This window comes from Fusarium vanettenii (assembly GCF_000151355.1).
Source record: "Fusarium vanettenii 77-13-4 chromosome 10 genomic scaffold NECHAsca_82_chr10_2_0, whole genome shotgun sequence".
In the NCBI taxonomy this organism is placed as follows: domain Eukaryota; kingdom Fungi; phylum Ascomycota; class Sordariomycetes; order Hypocreales; family Nectriaceae; genus Fusarium; species Fusarium vanettenii.
In genome coordinates, this window is record NW_003315807.1 from 1,116,688 (window position 1) to 1,135,391 (window position 18,704).

The 18,704-nt window shown below is 53.2% G+C and overlaps 5 protein-coding genes across 5 annotated transcripts; 2 read left to right on the forward strand and 3 right to left on the reverse strand.

Annotated features, from left to right (window-relative positions):
- Positions 1 to 477: 477 nt before the first annotated feature.
- NECHADRAFT_72345 (uncharacterized protein) lies at positions 478 to 4,193 on the reverse strand. Its single transcript, XM_003040058.1, has 6 exons — positions 4,026 to 4,193; positions 3,942 to 3,966; positions 3,710 to 3,727; positions 3,466 to 3,602; positions 1,089 to 3,410; positions 478 to 1,030 (listed from the first exon to the last, which is right to left on the reverse strand). The coding sequence occupies exons 1-6, from the start codon at positions 4,184 to 4,186 to the stop codon at positions 964 to 966; spliced, it is 2,730 nt and encodes a 909-aa protein (XP_003040104.1). The 5' UTR covers positions 4,187 to 4,193; the 3' UTR covers positions 478 to 963.
- A 2,308-nt stretch (positions 4,194 to 6,501) lies between these two features.
- On the reverse strand, positions 6,502 to 9,715 carry NECHADRAFT_49995 (uncharacterized protein; the record flags this gene model as incomplete). Its single annotated transcript, XM_003040059.1, has 6 exons — positions 6,502 to 7,286; positions 7,339 to 7,447; positions 7,499 to 7,634; positions 7,686 to 7,873; positions 7,921 to 9,476; positions 9,538 to 9,715. 6 exons carry the CDS (start codon positions 9,713 to 9,715, stop codon positions 6,502 to 6,504), a joined length of 2,952 nt encoding a protein of 983 aa, XP_003040105.1.
- Positions 9,716 to 10,608: 893 nt separating this feature from the next.
- Positions 10,609 to 12,135, reverse strand: NECHADRAFT_50483 (uncharacterized protein; the record flags this gene model as incomplete). The annotated part of the gene is made up of 3 exons (XM_003040060.1): positions 10,609 to 10,823; positions 10,876 to 11,295; positions 11,346 to 12,135. 3 exons carry the CDS (start codon positions 12,133 to 12,135, stop codon positions 10,609 to 10,611), a joined length of 1,425 nt encoding a protein of 474 aa, XP_003040106.1.
- An 898-nt stretch (positions 12,136 to 13,033) lies between these two features.
- On the forward strand, positions 13,034 to 14,382 carry NECHADRAFT_50094 (uncharacterized protein; the record flags this gene model as incomplete). The annotated part of the gene is made up of 4 exons (XM_003039840.1): positions 13,034 to 13,093; positions 13,159 to 13,423; positions 13,477 to 13,849; positions 13,896 to 14,382. The coding sequence occupies 4 exons, from the start codon at positions 13,034 to 13,036 to the stop codon at positions 14,380 to 14,382; spliced, it is 1,185 nt and encodes a 394-aa protein (XP_003039886.1).
- Positions 14,383 to 15,524: 1,142 nt separating this feature from the next.
- Positions 15,525 to 16,917, forward strand: NECHADRAFT_85791 (uncharacterized protein; the record flags this gene model as incomplete). The annotated part of the gene is made up of 2 exons (XM_003039841.1): positions 15,525 to 16,769; positions 16,822 to 16,917. The coding sequence occupies 2 exons, from the start codon at positions 15,525 to 15,527 to the stop codon at positions 16,915 to 16,917; spliced, it is 1,341 nt and encodes a 446-aa protein (XP_003039887.1).
- Between the last annotated feature and the right edge of the window lie 1,787 nt (positions 16,918 to 18,704).

The following is an 18,704-nucleotide window of genomic DNA, read 5'->3' on the forward strand; positions in this document are numbered from 1 at the left end:
CCAACCTCAACACCTTTTCAACTGTAAATGAGCCAATCCATTCCAGTCCGGCCCGCGCAGTGTCTTGACCTTTGCCCTGAAAAGGCTAAATTGCTGTCATTCAGAGCAGTATACGCAGGTCAATAACGGTTGCTACTTATGGAGACAATGGATGCAAGGTTATGCATAACGATCGAGGGACCTTCAAAGTGACGAGGGTGACGAGTTAGGTGGGTGAACAGGGCCGCGTGGAGGCGGCGGAACTTGATCCACTGCAGACCCAAACTTTGACTGTAGCGGATTGGCTGCATCATTGTCTCTGGCTTCAAGATAACGTGTACCCCCACTAACCCGGCCGCTTGTAGCCCCTGAGAACTGTCCCCAAGTCCCCTGAAAATCTGAAAATCTTCCAGAAGGCGCCTTGACCTCCTCTGATATGACCAGGTGGCAGGCCAAGCCAGTCACCGCAAAGTTGCCGTCATCCATCATGGCCCGGCATGGAAGTCAACTGCTGCATTCATGTTTGATATATATAGTATGGAGGCCATAGTATCCAACTGGGTAGATTGGTTAATGTTTCACCGACCTTTTATGAGACTCTGTTTGGTCTCATGCAGCCCCTTGCCTGCTCAGGCTACCTAGCTCATAGACACATTCCCAGCCATTCTCGATCTTAGTAGCACCTGTTTCCAGAAACAGCCCCCAAGGTGCCGCACTGTTGGTGCTCGGAAATCTGAACACCCATCAAAGCTCGATGAGGGGCATTTTTGATGTGACAGACGAGCCATCGTTGTCCACGACCAGGTGTTGGGTCTCCATGACCCTATTATTAAATGCCATCTATGCTTGAACCGATTCAATATTTCAAGGGGCTTCCCTAAGACATGTCCACTGCTGAGCACCGACACACTTCATCTCGGTGGAAATACCCTCGCGATACTAGCCGACTTAGACAACGCTATAGACCTGCCCCTGAGTATCTCCTCAGCCCAATGGTATATCAAGATTAAGGTGATTTGGATCAGTGCCATTGATGCCGAAGAACTGGAACCTATTGGAAAGGGTTAGCCTGAGAGCAGTTTAGTCAAACACCGCAAATGAATGCTTACCAGTCTTCTACATTAAGTGTCGTCGGGACTGCTTGGCCTTGGCCCGATGTGCTGCTCCAGCTATCAGGACTCTGCCCTTCCGGCAAATTCGGATCAAGATTTGGTTGCCACATGTTGGTATGCCCTTGGAAACCCTGTGGTAGAATTCCGTTCCCTCGCTGCTGGAACTGCCCCGCCTGCTGGTTGGGCATCCCGCCTTGCCCGTTGCCTGGTACTGGTCCCATTGCGCTATGATCGAGGGAAGCGTGTGTCTGGATTGGCGATAAGTTTGGGAACGCTGGCATAGCAGCGCTGTCCGGAAACAGCTGATCTGGCTGGAAATTCTCCCACAAGGACTGAGATAGGTTCGGCGAGTTTCTGGTCACAAGGTACAGATCTGGAGGCGTTGGCGGCACCGAGAATGAGGGGTTAAAGGGTGTCGCTGGTCGGGTCTGTGGTCTCGAGTTCGTTCCTCCCATAAATGTGTCTGCCGCACTCTGTCGTGCACCTGGCGAGGTTACAGGCGGCGGCTGCATCGAACTCGTCTCTGCCTTGACGGCACTCGGCGTCTGTGGGCGTGACCTCTCATATGACTCCTGAGGCTGAGGAGTGTTGGTGCCAAAGTCGATGGCCATCTCGTCGTATTTCCGTTTGGGCGCTTCTTGCTGTCGACTATGCTGTTCCAGTTGTGTTGTAAGAGTTTGACGCATCTTTCGATGTCGCTTGCCCTCAGCTTTTTGCAGTCGCTCTTCCAGCACCTTGTTTCCAATGATGGACTCAAAGAGAGCATAGACCATTTTGCCCACCAGCCAGACTCGTGATATCTCCTTCATAGCCGACATGCAGCTGCGCAACCGGTCCTGTGTCACCTGCTGAATTGAAGGCACAGGTGATCTCATTTGGTAAACATGCATGATTAGAGCGGAGAATAGACTGTAAACAACAAAGGCCGGGCAGTATCGTAGCTGATCGTGAGCGGCGAGGTTTTCGACAATCGATGTGATCATGGCCGCTGCCTGGAAAGCGATGTTTCGCGACGGGTATGGCGAAGGATCGGGGAACCGTGCAGAGCCGCCTGGCGGCATATGGGCTCGATGTAGGAGACACAATGTCGTGTAATAGTTCGAGTGAAGGAGAGCGGACCAAAAGTGATGGCGTGGCACTTCCCAGTACACGATCTTGGGGCAATTCTGAAGCCAATCGGCCAGTGCCATGTCGCTGTGGGTGAGATCGATGGCATTTCGTTGCCGGCCCTTGGAGGCTACCGAGTACTGTTGTGATAACACCAACCCCATGATCTCGCAGAGCTTAACATACTCGAGGAAGAACTGGACGTGGATTGGGTCGGGCGGATACTCGCTCACGCGGTCTTGTTCGTCCTCGATGAAATCATCCTCCGTCAACATTTCCACGTCTGCATCGTCGAGGTTGATATGAACAGGTCGACCCAATGCCACAGCCACTGATCTGTCGCGAGTGAAGAGCGTCCACCAGATGCGCTTCCACAGCCTCTTGTCTGAGCGACTTAGCTGTGACTGTTCGACGGATCGATGCATGCCCGAGCCCTGAGCAACAATGGTCGCCACGCGGCTCCAGTAAAAGACATTTTTGGTGACGTCCTCAGGTCCTTCCCAGTACCAGCCCATGAGAAGTAGCGACTGGACAATTGTTACACGGTCATCTTCGTAGTTTGCATCGTACAGGGCCTTGGCGCGCTTGTAGAAAGTTAGAGCAGCCGGCGTCGTAGAACCATTCGCGTCCATCAGCTGAGCGTTGTTGCAGGCCCGAGTTCCGGCAAGGAGGACGGACTGAAGAAGCAGCAGCGACGGAGGGTTTTTGGGATCTCGATACTGTCGCATGAAGCGGGTGCGGTTAATGACGGGCACGATGGGATGCACCCAGCTGAAGTAGGCGTCAATGAGTTCGTCGCAGAGTGCGCGCGGAGGAAGCAGGAATGCTCCTCTTTGATGTAAAATGTCGATTTCAACATTGTCGAGCTCAGTGAGACGGGCTCGAGAGCCGCGAACGTTCTCGGGCAGCGGGTAGTGAACAACATCGGCCGAGCCTTGACGATCGTGAACGAGAAGGGTGAGATTGGAAGATTCGCCGAGGTACGCGACTCGCCCAGCTTCGGTGATCGGAGCACGAGTGAACTTGGGCTTCATAACAAGATCGAGATATGTGCCACTATCAACCTCTTCCTTCCGAGCCTGAGCTTCTGTCAATGTGGTTGGTGGAGTGCCATTGTGCGAGTGGAAGACAGAGGGCGTTCGAGGAGCGAAGCTGGCCGCAGTTGGAGCGACAGGACGAGGTGAAGGATCCTCGGTGCCATCGCCTCGGTCACTGTTGGATAGAATGTGGTTAGCAGGATACGATGAGGCTAGGTGATGATGCCTACCTATCTGAATCCTTGTTGGTCTGACTACCACCTGTGCCTTGGGTCTTCTTGCGTTTAGGGTTTGGAATACGACATTCAATCTGGAAGGCTACGCAGTTGGTGCAAGGTACACCAAGGCTCGCCGCGTCGCATCGAACCTGGATGGGAGATGTGGGTTAGCATCACAATTGATGTTCAAGCCGAGGGCGAATAAAGTGGCGTGGATTGATGAGCGCCTGTGCTAATAGGGCGAAAGTTGATGTACCTTTCTCGCGTGGCAGGTCTAAGAATAATAGTCGTTAGCATCATTTCATTCAATTCGGTACAATTTCGAGGACAAGAGAGCGTGAAAGGCTGTCGTTGTCATATGGTGGGCGTTGCGATGGACAGCCATGATGAGGTGGAGGTGCCCGCTGATGCCTCGGCTCATGTTGAGGGGAACGGGGGGTTTCATGGGCCAAGGTTCGGCAGACGAATCCCAAAGAAAAGGTGCATACCTCGCATGCGCGTGACGCTCGTTGTCTGTGTATTAAAAAGAGGGGATCAGCACTTTGAACTGAGCCAGAATCTGAACGACTCACCTCCGAAAGCTCACTCCTCCGGCCGAGTTTGACGTCGACGTGCTGGGAGCGGGCGGCACGGGCGCGGCCGAGGGCGCTGGTGTCGACGACTGTCGCTGGTTCGGCTGTTCTTGCTGGTGAGGTTGCGGTTGCGCCTGCGGCGGCGCGTCCCCTGAAGACATTTCCACGTCCATCAAGTCGGCTCAGCCAGCGGCGAGGATGCGAAGCGAAGTAGAGGGAGTCGAAGATCGTCGGATCGGAGAGAGGGGGAGGACTCGAAGGAGGTTGCGATCTGGGCTGCTGCGCGCGGCCACCCACGGTACGGACTGAGGCACCAGCCAGCACCGACACCGACACCACCACTGCACCAACCAAAAGAGCAGGTACGAAGTACCAGCCAGGTCACACTGTTGCCCTTTAACCTTGCGGCTTTGCCTTCCTTGGCAGGCGGGAAATACCCTGTGGGTACCTTGTCTCCCACCAGGTCAGCTCGTGTTACTCAGCTTTGCCTCTGAGCCACCGCAGGCAAAAATGAACAATGAAGCCTCGTGAACCCACAAGACCAGGTCAGGCCGGACGAATGTAAGCAAGCCAGTTTGTCCGTCGGTTTTTTTTCGTACGTGGGTAAGGCACTTTGCAGCTCGCGCTAGGTAGAGCAATCGACGGACAGGTAAAAGGTGCGTATTAGCGGGGGCGGTTGAAGATCTGGAACTCGGCAACTCTGGAAGGGAAAAGCGATGGAATGCGGAAAGTCGGATTGGAACTGGATAATTTTTTGGCAATGATTAAGAGGAATAAGGTTTGAGAACAATAGACTGCGATATTTCTCTCTCGTCAGGAAAGCAAAGAGATTCAAAGGGGGAGGGAGAGAATCGCGGGATCGTCGGGGAGCAGACTCCAGATTTTCAGTAATGATGGCCGCCCTGCAACGTCGGAGATGGTGGAGGACGCAGCTCCACTGTGGCTCCGTGCTCCGGGCCTGCCACCCCTTCCTTGTACTCTATACTCGGCCGTGTGCTGGCTTGATGATTGATGCCGTATCAGGCACAATCTCCGCGAGGCTGGGCACTTTGGCGAGAGGTGATCTTGGAACTTCTTCAGGTGTGGAATTAGACGCGTTTATTACAGGTCGTGTAAGTGGTCGACGCGGAAGGGCCTGGACATCAAAGCGCAGCAGAGAGGTTCCAGAGTCAGACCAGAAGAGGACCTGATGCCAAATCAGCTGAGGGAGGATTTTGATGCAGGCAGGGGATGCAACGTTCGACCAAGAAGGCCCACGGGCGGGAAGACAGGCTCTATAAACCATCTATCCGCAGAGCGTGGCATTTGCAGGCTACTTGTTCATCGGTGATAGATTCGGACGACTTGGCGACATCGACGTCATCTGAGCCCACGACTTCTCTCGTCACGTCGACCAGCGCACCTAAAAGCCACCCCGGCTCGGGTCGACGGGAGCTATGCCAGATCACTTTGACGCTTATCGTGGTTTTGAGGGGTTCTTGGTGAGCTGCGGCTTGCGCGCGTGATGTGCTCCCTAGACCGCGTGCCTGCGTTGACGATCTCAAGTAGAGCGACACGTTCGTCACACAAGAAAGCCAGAGGCATGTGCATAAAGTTGCAATATCGATCGACACCCATCAGCAATGAACCAGACACGGAGTCCTGGCGCTTCATGACATGTGAATGGGACCCTGGCGGGCGATGGCGGCGGCGGTAGTCCCTAGTTTAGCTTAGTGGGCTTGGGCGTGAAGCAGGACTCACTCGAGCATGACATGTCTCGTGAAAAAGCTGGGGAAGCGGAAGAGCCGCCTGTCTGGGACCGATGTACCGTGTACCTGTTCTCAGTCTCCCCGTCCCGGCGGACTTTATGTCACTATAAAATCTCCGGCCTTCAACTAAGAGACGGGCCTTCTACTTACCCCTGGCTGCTCATCGTCATAAACTCCCAGGGCTGGCAGCTGTGGCTTTGATGCACCATTGGCCTGATGCCTCAACTGAGAAACCATGCAGCGCGTTGTCCATGTCATCAGGTGGATGGATCTTCGTGCAGAAAAGCCCTGTTCCGGCGTGTCTCACCGGAAGCTACCGTCGTGTCATTCAAATTTGAGGAGCATTTTCACATGTGAATCAGGTCGCCATCTCGCACTTCCTAATCGGGCAAGTGCCCCGCATCTTCGGCCCCAGTCCCCGGACTCACATTATCGTGTTCCTGGTACGTGATCAGAGCTGAAGCACACATCAAGATAAATGGATGCCGCCAAGAAACGGTTGAATCACCCTCATGCAACCTCTTCAGAACAAAGTCACTAGGACTTACGGGCATCTTCCGTGGTGTCCCTAACCTCAGCCCTACAACGTTAAACGCTCCGCCCCGGTCATATGGCTCATATTGTATCACTAGTTGACCAAGTTGCTATTCAAGACGTGCCTTCTTCTGGCTCTCAACGACCAGAGCAACGAGACACATCAATCTATTATTTCTAATATTGTAGTCGACCTACTCTGCCTTTACCGTTGACGACGCCTTACCGTTCGTCTTTGGACTAGACACTGGGCCTCCATTTGTTGAGACTTGCTCTCCATCTTCAATCTCAATTCCAGCGATGAAGATGGCACTGACTCCCTCGAGTGCCGCGACAAACACGCACAAGCCACTTGCAATGGCAAAGTGGCTAATGGTGGACCCAATTTCCAGCCACGAGCCCTCGTCCTTGACAACCCAGAAGAAATAGAGCGTCAGAATATCGCTTGCTGCTAGAACCACCATGAATAGTGCTGATGGCGCCACTCCCAGTCTCTTATTCAAGACTCCCAGGTTGGCTGAGATCAGCACAAAAGGAATCATCAGCTTGAGAATCAGCAAAGCACCCTGTGAGACAGGATCGAAGACTGGAAACAGCCGGTTCACGCTTTCCAAGCTGAACTGGGCAACGGACGCAACGTTGCCTGTGCTGAAAAAGGCTGACTGGAGCAACACCATGAAGAAGAGTGAGACTCGTGCGTCTGATAGAGTCAAAGGCCGGAAGGCCCCCACCTCACGCTTCTGCTGATCAGCAACGACACCTTCTTGCTTGGCCTTGCCTTGTGTGAAAGCCTGGTAAGCGTATTCTAAACGAACCCAAGCCAGCAGGTTAATGCTGAAAGCTACGTAGAAAAGGCTTTCGTAGGAGATGGTCAGAATAACAAACGTCGGGGCGCAAGTCAAGAAGATGACCACAAGACGGTGCATATAGTGGTTGTTGGGCTGCAATCGGTATGCCAAGGGCACAAGAAAGGATGCAACTGGCACTCGTTAGTTTAGAACTATCAGCATGGCTAAAAAAGCTCATCTCACATAGAATGATGAAGCCCATGATTTGGTTTCCGCGTGGAAGACCGAGTCTAGCCTGTAGTGACATGGCACTCGACCGAGTAACTATCATCGAAAGAATAATGAGTCCGATCTGCGCACGTTAGTCATTGTTGCTTCTAACAACTGAGGAAACGTGTTTTACCTGTGCCCCAAGTACCGTCCTACTACCGTGAAGACGCTTCGACTTGGTCTTGAAAGACGAAAAGTCTGACAGGATAAAGTCCTCGAGGACCAAGTATACGAGACCAACAAGAGTTATGAGGCCACCGCCAACCAAACTGTCACGGTCAGTCAAAACCCCCGTTTCAGTGAGAGTGGTCGCAACTTACATGAGAGGGATATTTTCAACCTTCATAGCGGGCAACAGCGTGAAAGTGCTCATGGCTAGGCAAGATAGGAACCACAGCAAGCTCAGGAAAATATGCGATCTCAAGAATGAGATACCGCATGTCAAAGGCCACAAGGCACCCAACACGAACAACCCAGTCAAAATCTCGCGATGAATATATCCCAGCGCCTGATACGAGTTAGAGAGAGACAAGATGCTGGGAAAAACGGCCATACCAAAGATTGAAGGACACCGATGTAAAGAACGATGTTGAAGATTAGCGCAGCCACAGCTCCTCCTGACCTGATGTGTCCGAACAGAGCCTGGCATCCTTGGGAGACGCTGTTTCTGCGAGCATACACTTCTTCCCAGAAAAGGACGGGGAAGAAAGTATACAGATAGTAGCTTGGAGGGGACTTTGAAACAATGAAAGATGCGTAGAGCCCCACGAGGACAGAGGAGAAGAAGAAGAAGCCCAGAAGATTGCGCTGGGATGGGACACTGTGCTGAAGCACATACAGACTCAGGACAGTTGTAAGAGCGTAGGCGATCCAGCCGAGGTAGCCAATAGTGATAAGAGCACGCAAAAATAGCCAATCATATGTTTGGAGGTAACGGAGACCTTGAAGTCCAATGGTGATCAGGGCGTCCGACTCTTCAATGGCCTCTTCGTACTGTCCAGCTTCAATTAGAGCGCTGATACGGCTGATGCGCTCCTCTGGACTGAGGTTCTCCTCACTGAGAGGTCCGTAAGGTCGGTAGCGGAGTTCTGTTGCACTCTTCTTCTCCTCCTTTACTCGATACTGCTCAAGGATCACCTGGGCGTTGACAAGGGATGCTTCAGCCTTCTCCTTGGGGCTCGCTGAAAGGAACTCCAAAGGAAGTTCTCCAACACCGTTAGCCGGAAATTCGGCGCCAATTAGGTATGCCATGAGAGCGGCGACATCTGCTTGAGCAACATCATGCCTGCGTACATGATCCAGACCCCAGTCGGCCGAGTACTCGTCGTGTCCAGGGGCGACCGAGTTGGGGTACAATTCGGGAGGCGCAACGCCCGATCCCCAGGAGATGAGAGGAGTCCTAGTGTTGTCGGGGTGTCCGTCGCCGTGGCTGCCCCAGTCAGTCATGCCATGGTCAGCCGTGAAGACGAAGGCAGTGCGGTCGTCGGCATAGAAGTTCTGGATGAGCTCGGTAATCTCCTTGACACCCTGATCCACCACCTTCAAGTTGTTGAGGTATTCCTTAGAGTAAGGTCGAAAACCGTGCCCGCTGGTGTCGAGTCCAAGCAGATGAAGGAAGAAAACCAACTTGTCTTCACGAAGCGCAGCATTGAGGGTTTCGTTCTTGGCGGCTTCGGCAAAGAAGTCCTTGACATGATTAAATACCCAGTAATCGAGTTCCGTAGCATCCATGGAGAAGTCCTCAAAGTCGGGTGGATACCAGGCGGCGTCGACTCTGCCTGGAACAGCACCATAATGAAACATGGGCAAGATATCAGGGCTGCCCCAGCTCCAAGTATGGCGACTGCGGTTGAAGACACTGTCAAAGTTGACAGGGTTCATCTTCCACCCAGTTGCGACAGCAGAGACATCCTCGTATAATCCAGCGATCAGAGCGACATGGCCTGGGCGAGATTCAGTCGGGACACGAGTGTGGGAAACACCGAAGGTTCCATGCTCGAGGACTCGCGAACGCAGGAAGGGAGCGAGATGACGGGGGGTAAGATCTTCTTCGGACTCGGGGTATGGCTCGGGGTGCTGTTGGAAGGCTTTGTCGGCGCGTAGTCCGTCACCTGGAGAAGTAGTTGCGATTAGCGAAGGTTAACAACTCGAGTTTGAGCCGCGGTGCTTTACCAACGAAGAGGACGAGCCGGTCAGCAGGAGCCTTGACATCTTCAGGACGCTCAACCTTGAAGTGTCGCATGCCCGAAACGATCGGGCTGACAAAGTAGACATCGAAGATTGAGAAAATATACACGACATGAAAAACGACGGCAATGGCCATGAAGCCAAAGCGGTTAAAGCCAGCCATGGCGAGGGGCTTGAAAGCGTCAGGATCCGCAGGTGTAAGTCAGTGGATGATCAAGGAAGGAACTTTTTGAAGTTAAACCGAGAAGAACGAGCCCATGACGCAACAAACAACTGCGATATGAAGGAAGGGCAAAGACCAAAATATCAACAAAACAAAACACCTTGTTGAACTCAAGGCAGATGCAAAGAATGCCTCGTATCCTCTCAATGGCGACGCGAAGGACGAAATGAAATACCGTGGCCAGTAGGGATGAGACGGCTGATGATGGACGCGAGGGTGGACATCGCGTTCTGGGGCTCACACTTGCAGGTGACGAATTGGAAGTGCCTGTCTTTGAGCCAGGGACCCCCGTGTCACTCCAGTTCCCCTGCGCTAGCGGGCCTGTTTAAATCCGGTTGGCTGCGCAAAAGCTTCGCTCAAATGTTTGACGTCGAAACAGCCACACTTGATGGCGGGGAGCTGACCTTGACAGCCATTCAGCCTGCACGTGTCTCTGGCGTAGGGACCTCCCTGAACCTTGAAGACATTGTGTGAAGCAAGCAAGTGCCCAATCCCTATCAACAAGCGAGTCTTTTAGATTGAAGCTATTTTCTCGCATCTCACCATGCAGCGCCACACGGGTTATGCTTATTCACAAGCACCTTGAAGGATCGACCGCTTCACAACCTTGATGAACAAACCACTTTCGAGCCATGGCACATACAGTCACCAACAAGGTTCTCACGATAGCCAGCCTCTTTCTGAATTTAGGTAATTCGACGATTGCGAACCTAGAGCTATCCAGCTGGGGTTCGACTGACAGATGTATATCTTCAACGTAAGTATGGCATCCCGGGGTATCACTAACAACCAATAATCCTGCCACAAGAACCACCATTACCACTCCTCGTCACTTATTCAATTCGCTCAGTCAGAGACTTGACTACTCTTGCATAGAATCGAGAAGCCTGAGGCCGTGGGAAGGTAATCTCCTCGACGAGATAATCCGGTAGCATATCCATTAATTCCCCATCACGGTTAGAATCGAGCTGTGGTCGGTAGGTAAACTGCGTATCCTCGTAACTGTCTGACGCCTCAGTAGTTTCGACTGCCAACTTGAAGTGAAGGGCTACACATTGAGTCAGTAATGATCAAACAACCCAATCCGTAACGAAACTTACAGCCATTGCGTCCAGTCTGGATGCAGTCAAAAACATCTTCCATCTCTTCCTGTCTCACCCCACGGATAATCAAGTCTGTCAAGTCCGCGTAGAGATCTTCCTTGGCTTGCGCGGTGGCTTGCGTAGCATGTGCCGCTTCGGCCTGTGCTGTGCGGCTTGCCAACCCGCCCGTCTTCATAGCGCTTCCTGGAACCCTGGAGTTTACATCCCCTGACCTGACAGCGGCTAGTTTCGTAGAGAGTGTTTTGATTTCCGACTTGGCTTCTGACAAAGAACCATTCAGTTCCTCTATGGTAGCCTCTAAATCATCAGCTTTTGCTTCACTCTCTTCCAGTTGCTGCCGTAGTTGCTCGCCTTCCTTGGCAAGCGCAGTCTGTGCAGCAAGTTCAGCCTTGAGTTCGGCAATCAATTGATTTGCGGCTGTCAAGGTTAGCATTACGATGTTGATAGCAAGTAAGTGGGAGACTTACCTGCGGTTCTTTCTTCAGCTTGCTTCTTGAGCCGCTCAAAATTGCGCTCGGCCTCTTTCACTCCGACCTCGCGTAGATCACGGTGACGCATATCAAGATTCTCGTACTTCTTCGAGAGCTCCCCAAGTCGCCTACGCAATGACACTTCGCTTCCATCATATCCTGTCCACGATTCGAGTGGCTCAGCAACCGGCGCCACGTCTCCATTAATATCTTCCTCCTCCTCTTCTACCACGACGTCCAACTCCATTGCATCTTCTTGTTGTGTTTCTGGGATTTCCTCTGGAGGCTTCACTACTTGTCGGGGCGGTCGGCCTCGTCGTTTTGCTGCGCTTGGCGGAACTAGCACTGACGTATCGTTGTTGGCATTTTTCGAAGCTGAGGCAGGTACGCTTCTAGGTCGACCGCGTGTCCCTTTTTTCGTGACTGTTGACATTACACTTGGGAGCGCCTCGATATCATCGAATGTGACAGTCTCATCTGGGACGTGTTGTTGGGCTTTGCGCCCCGCTCCCGCCGTGCCAGAATTGGTCTTGGTCGTTGTACTCGGTCGTGTCACTGACTCGGGAACCGCTGACAGGATGCCGCTTCCTCGGCGCGTAGATGAGGCCGTGGTCTTTGTCACCTTGTTCGCAGTGCGTGGAGGTCGGCCGCGGGGTTTCTTCGTGACACTCATTGTGCGCGCAGCTTGAATCTCAGCCTCGTCAAAAGCATCCAAGTCGGGCTCCGAGTCAGATCCCACCAGGCCAGCAAGGGCCGATGCGGGCTTTGCGCGTGCGCGTGGTGGCATCGAGTATGTAGTGATTGTCGATACTAAGTGATCCAGAGGTGTCGCAAAAGGCGGCGCAAGCTAAAAGCGAAGGCAAATTTGTTAAATGATATGTCTGAGGTTTATTGCGACCCTAAGCTTCGACTATTCGGCGTGCGCGGGTGCAATCCCAAGGTATGAAGGCCTTTGTCGTGGGGATATGTATGATGATTGTTTTTCCTGGCCTTTGAGGAACCCGCCGGGTTTCCATCCATGTAAACAATCGGTCCATCAGTGTTGGCGGCAAGCGACATGGACGTGGCCGGTGCCTCGCTTTTAGCGCCAGCCGCTCTGAAGTACTGTACAAGCATCTTAGCGTGACAGAAAGATACGATCACTACCATCTAAAACCGCTTTCACGGTGATAAGCCATAAAACAACAGCAATGGAGCGGGAAATTTAGATTAAAATGTCTAGAGTGGTCTTAAATCGTATAGTGCTATGATATCCTCTATTAAGCTCCTTTGCCAATGCTGTATGCATTCAATGAGCCCGATAACTTTGCATTGATTCTGCATGGTCGTTGTAATCTTATTTTCAGCCAACCACCAAGTATCTGGGGCAGGTACCTAAACCTTTTCCCTCCCGCCGCTGATCGCTTTAAATGCATGTGCCAGGCTATTCTTGCCGCGACGCGCATATCAGTCTTTCGTTGTCCGAACGGCTCTTGATCTCTTCCGCCTCCATCAACGAATACGCTTTTGGCGCCCCGACGTCGGCCAGACTCTTTGCTAGAAGAAACACCGAGATAAACCGTACCGAAATAGATCGATGACAATCGATAGCTGACAATCGACGATCGAAATCCTCCTCAATCCCCTCCGTTTCTTGCCATCTCATGCCATCCGAGTCAGCCACCTGGCTGCGCTGGGTCCTCGGCATGGGGGAGCGACGCAAGCTCGGCGATGTCGCCATGGACATTTTGCTATTTGCTGGCATGGTGAGTAGATACTCGTCAACCTGCTCTGGCCATACAGTAGCCCTCATACTGATCCCCTTGACTAGATGACCGCTGGCCTGTACGTCGCCCGAAACTTTCTTAACCCAATCCTCAGCAACCTCGCCGATCCCGACAAGGAGAAGCACGAACAAGCTAGGCGCCAAGCGAAGGCACATCTGGAGCGGTTAAACCGACAAAAACGAGATGGAAGCGAATTTGAAGACGAGAGCAGCGATTCGTTACGAGGGCCGGACCTTGTTCTGAATGAATATGAGAACCTGGTTGCGCTTGAGATGGTTCCGCCTCAGGACCTCTCTGTTGGATTCGATGGTGAGAGAATCAGAAGGACGAGACGGTATTTCATGTCTTGCTAACGCCCGCAGATATTGGTGGATTGGATACCATCATCGAGGAACTCAAGGAATCAGTCATCTATCCCTTGACGATGCCTCATCTTTATTCACACGCTGCGCCACTGCTTTCTGCCCCCTCGGGTGTGCTGCTGTACGGTCCGCCTGGATGTGGAAAGACAATGCTGGCCAAGGCCGTCGCCCATGAGAGCGGCGCGTCTTTTATCAATCTGCATATCTCGACTCTGACCGAGAAGTGGTATGGAGATTCAAATAAGATTGTACGAGCTGTCTTCTCTCTTGCCCGCAAGATGCAGCCCGCTATCATTTTCATTGATGAAATTGATGCGGTGCTCGGAACCCGAAGGAGCGGCGAGCATGAGGCCAGCGGCATGGTGAAAGCAGAGTAAGTCCTCTATCTTTGGCATTGAGCGTTTGCTAACTCTCAACAGATTCATGACCCTTTGGGATGGACTGACGTCTGCAAACTCATCGGGAATGCCCGCTCGCATCATGGTTCTCGGAGCCACAAACCGCATTAACGACATCGATGAGGCTATCCTCCGTCGAATGCCAAAGAAGTTCCCTGTCACATTGCCCGGCACTGCGCAGCGACGACGGATCCTGCAGCTTATCTTGCAGGACACCAAGACAGACCCCGAAAACTTTAGCCTGGATTATATCGCAAATGTCACTGCTGGACTTTCGGGAAGTGACATTAAGGAGGCTTGTCGAGATGCCGCCATGGTGCCTGTGCGGGAGTATATGCGACAGCACCGACAGAGCGGCCAGGCAATGTCGACCGTTGACCCGACGCAGTTCCGGGGCATCAGGTCGGACGACTTCCTGGGCCGTGAGGGAGGTCAGATCAAGTTGCAACCGACCCGACGACCTGCCAGGACGGGGGTTGAGGAGCTTATTCCGGAGGAGCAGGATTAGCAAAGCAAATACTGACGGGAACCGATAAACTTGAATAGAGACACCGAACCCCGGCCATCACATCACCTCTCGCTGCCCAATCAGCAACACTACGATTTCTGTTTCTGGGCTATCGGTGACCTCACGGTACTCTTTGCACTGTCTGGTCGCTTCCCCACAACCCGCACTTTTCGAATGTCTGGCCAGGGACGCGGGCCAAGAAACGAACGAGATCAATACCCAAGGAGCAACGTATGCTCTAACTCCTCTCAAATACTACTCCCTTATGACATAATAGTCCATATAAGATACTAAAGACACATGAGTTGCTAAATGACAATGCTGCAGGGCTCTTTTATGATAACTCATACTTTTTGGGCCAGATAACCTGATACCTCGAAATTGGTTTCTAGGTAACTGGAACAAGGTGAAGTCGGGGCACGGTTCCTTACTCCGGTTCTCCGTACAGTGCACTCCATACGCAAGGGACGGCATTGCAGACGATGGGCCATGATGGTGTCTGATCACGTCATTTGGCATACCCCACCATCTCTTTCCGGGGTTGCGATAGCCGGGTACATGACAATGGTGGTCTGATACGGCGTAAGCACAGGTACCCGGGCATCAACCGACCTCCGTAAATCGGGCGGGTGACCCAGAGGAATGGCGGTGGGCGGCAGGCGGCTCACCTAGACCGCTGGGCTGGGCTGAAACAGCGCTGCATGCCCTGAAGGATGCTGCGATTCTCCCCTGCGAAGGCGCTGCAGACGCCCTGCAAACTGCGCTGTGCTGCACTGCAGGGGCGGCGGGCTGCATCCAATTGCCCCAGAAAAAAAATAGAACGACTTCCATTCAGACCGCCGAGGAGCGGCATGACTCCGACTCCCGAACTCCCGTCTCTCCCAACCGCTGACTCGTTACCAATATTCTTCTCCTCACCTGAAAGCTGAAATTCAATTCTTTCTTCTTCAACTATCCCTCAATCTAGCTGAATCAGGTCTTTCCTGTCGCATCTTTTGGCGCAGTCCAATTGCTAATTGGCGTCTTTACCCCTCCTTCGCCCTTCTCCCCACTATCGCCTCTCATCTATACAGCCTCAGAGTTGTGCGACGTCTCGCACTGAACCCGGCAGTTCAACCAATTTCCATCCGCCTCGACCGAAAATGTCCGCTCCATCTCCAAACGAGCCCGCAAAGTCGAGCAACCCGCTCAAGCGAGTTGACAACGAAGGCCACGACTTGCCTCCCTCCCCCGCGCCCTCGAGCCCCCGCAACGGTCGTCGGCGCTACGCCCTTGCCACGGAACTCGTCTATACTGATAGCAAGGACCAGTATGGCGCCTCCAGCGTCCCTATCTACCAGTCTGCCACCTTTAAGCAGAGCTCTGCCAATGGCGGCCAGCAGGAATACGACTATACGCGCTCCGGAAACCCTACTCGCACTCACCTCGAGCGACACCTAGCCAAGATTATGAACGCCTCTCGGGCTCTCGCCATCAGCTCCGGCATGGGCGCTCTCGATGTTATTACCCGCCTGCTTCGTCCTGGAGACGAGGTCATTACCGGCGACGATCTTTATGGTGGCAGCCACCGTCTTCTCACTTACTTGGCTGCCAACCAGGGCATTATTGTTCACCACGTCGACACCACCACCGTTGATAGCGTGCGAGCACGCATTTCAGAGAAGACCGCCATGGTTCTGCTCGAGACCCCTACCAACCCCCTGATCAAAGTTGTCGATATCCCGTCCATTGCCCGTTTGGCTCACGAGGTCAACCCCAAGGCCCTGGTCGTTGTCGATAACACCATGCTCTCGCCTATGCTCTTCAACCCCCTCGACGTTGGCGCCGACATTGTCTACGAGTCCGGAACCAAGTACCTGTCGGGCCATCACGACATCATGGCTGGCGTGATTGCCATGAATGACACCCAGATCGGGGATAAGCTTTTCTTCGTCATTAACTCGACTGGCTGCGGTCTGTCACCCAATGATTCGTTCCTCCTCATGCGGGGCGTCAAGACTCTGGCTATTCGAATGGAGAAGCAGCAATCCAACGCTCAAGCCATTGCCGAGTTCCTCGAGTCTCGTGGATTCCGAGTCCGATACCCTGGCCTCAAGTCTCACCCCCAGTATGACCTGCATTGGTCTATGGCCCGCGGTGCTGGTGCTGTTCTCTCTTTTGAGACTGGTGATCCCGCTGTTTCGGAGCGCATCGTGGAAGCTGCCCGACTCTGGGCCATCAGCGTCAGCTTTGGCTGTGTCAACAGCTTGATCAGCATGCCTTGCCAGATGAGCCATGCCAGTATCGATGCCAAGACACGAGCAGAGCGACAGATGCCGGAGGATATTATCCGACTGTGCGTCGGAATTGAGGATGTTAACGATCTTATTGAGGACCTTTCCCGCGCTGTAAGTTTTCCTTTCTCAACAACACTGTGAACAAGACGTTGACTAGCCATAGCTCGTCCAAGCCGGCGCTGTGACTGTGACTATGGATGGTTTCCACGCAGCCGGAGCTGCCAAGGAGCTGGGAGAGACTCCCCTCACCATTCGATGAGGCATGTGTGGATTTCCATATTGAAACTATGAAGAAAGTACTTGAGTCCCGGCCATTGGGGCCGTGAGGGAACGTTTTGATTTCTGCAAGCGAGTCCGATAGTTCTACTGAACGCCATTTCTGCAATGAACCCTGCCACGAGTGCGCCAAGAGGGGGAATGACAAAGAAGGGGTGACCATGGCATACCGCCTCACTGGCGAGATTATGAAAAAGAAGAAAAAGGGAGGACCTGTATCATCATCCAAAGCTGGCGTTGGCAGACACGATTATGGAGTTAGAATTTTTTGTTTCTGGAATGACCTGCAATAGGTTGGAGACTGACCCAAAATACATGAAAAAAGTGTGAAAGGGCCTTACAACATTATTTGCCTGTTGATGAAGAAGTTCCGTGATGGTCAAGTGTTGTCGTTCAGTCTCATGAACCCAGGCGGTAAGTCTCTCGCTGCTCTTGCTCGGCTTCGACTCAGTTGGCTTTGACAAGTCATTGACCGAGACGAATGAGCCGGCTATGGCGATGATGCTAGCAGTGAGTGTCAGTATAGACTATCAAGACAGTAGGAAGGCTATGAGCTCTTACACACCTTTGAGCATCTGTGTTGTTCGCTTCAGCCTTGTTGGCCATCGTAGTCAATAGTATCGATTATAAGGTAGTAGTTCGCTCTGCCTCCTCAGCCTCTATTACTCTCCAACTTTCCCATCTTCTCCTTCCTCTTTATATATATCCCTCACAAAAGGACCTCCAGCCGTGTATAGATGCGCAGCTTGGACCTCATCGCATTGCAGATGTCCATGCCCCGGAGCCACCTCCCAGCTCGTTCGTCATGATATCATCTCGGGGCCGAAGCCTTTCGGTGCGGCCTCACTCCTGCCGTCTCTGGTTGGCCGAGACTAGGCGAGCCCTGGGTGCCGGACCTGAGAATCGCGCCCATGCCTCTGGGGTATGACGGCGTCGCGAGGGAGAGAGAGGAAAGGGGGTTCCATCACATCTCATATTGGGGCGCATCACGCACGTCGTCACGGGCGAGGTCATGCTGGTGTAACGTATCTGAATGTGCCCTTCTTGCGGAGGGAGGGCTGGAGGTTTGAGGTGGCACAGGCGAGCGCGGCTGCACGGGGTAGATTTCCGGTGAGAGAGATTCGAAGGGGGTTGTGGTGATGGAGGCATGAGTAGAGCGGAGTTGAGAGATGAGACAACAAGAACGGCCAAGCCGGACAGAGCGAATCAGAGAGAGCAGAAGCTTCTCCAGACCAATCGCTCCTCAGAATTGGACTTCTGTGTGCTGTCTCACGCCATCGAATGCCGTGGCCTTGTCCGCGTCTTGTTTGCCCAGCTCGTCCACTGAATCTCGCGATAGCTTCATCGACACTGTGACGTGCGCCACACATATTGCCCTACAGACCGCCTTCCAGAACGACCAGGAGGGAGAACGCCACCGTCGGCTCTCCAGCCAAACACGGTGACGCCCCCCGTTATCTCGACTTCGACCCGAACCCATCCACGTGCCGGGGCACACTTGTCCTGTCTGTTCTGCTCGGCCGTGCGCAGCTCGCCGGTGTTGCACAACCTCCAGAGCGAAAGCCGTCGACTGACCACCTGCGAGCCTGTTGTTGGTATGTAATCTCCGCGCTATGCATGCCACGGCGCTGGGTGCGTATAGGTTCAAGGGCCTGAAGGTGTTGTTTGCCTGTTGCCCCCATCTCACATCTGTCACCGTGGAGTCGGTCCCCGAGACCTGCGTCGGGCATGCCTAGTAGATGCGTCTGCTTGGCTGACCCGGTGAGAGGA

Bases quoted from the DNA above. Each gene is read 5' to 3' on its own strand.
- NECHADRAFT_72345 (XM_003040058.1), bottom strand. From the start codon at position 4,186: ATGTCTTCAGGGGACGCGCCGCCGCAGGCGCAACCGCAACCTCACCAG. The intron at 3,967-4,025 runs GTGAGTCGTTCA...TTTAATACACAG, and splicing joins GGAGGAGTGAGCTTTCGGAG to ACAACGAGCGTCACGCGCAT. The intron at 3,411-3,465 runs GTAGGCATCATC...TCTATCCAACAG, and splicing joins ACCAACAAGGATTCAGATAG to TGACCGAGGCGATGGCACCG.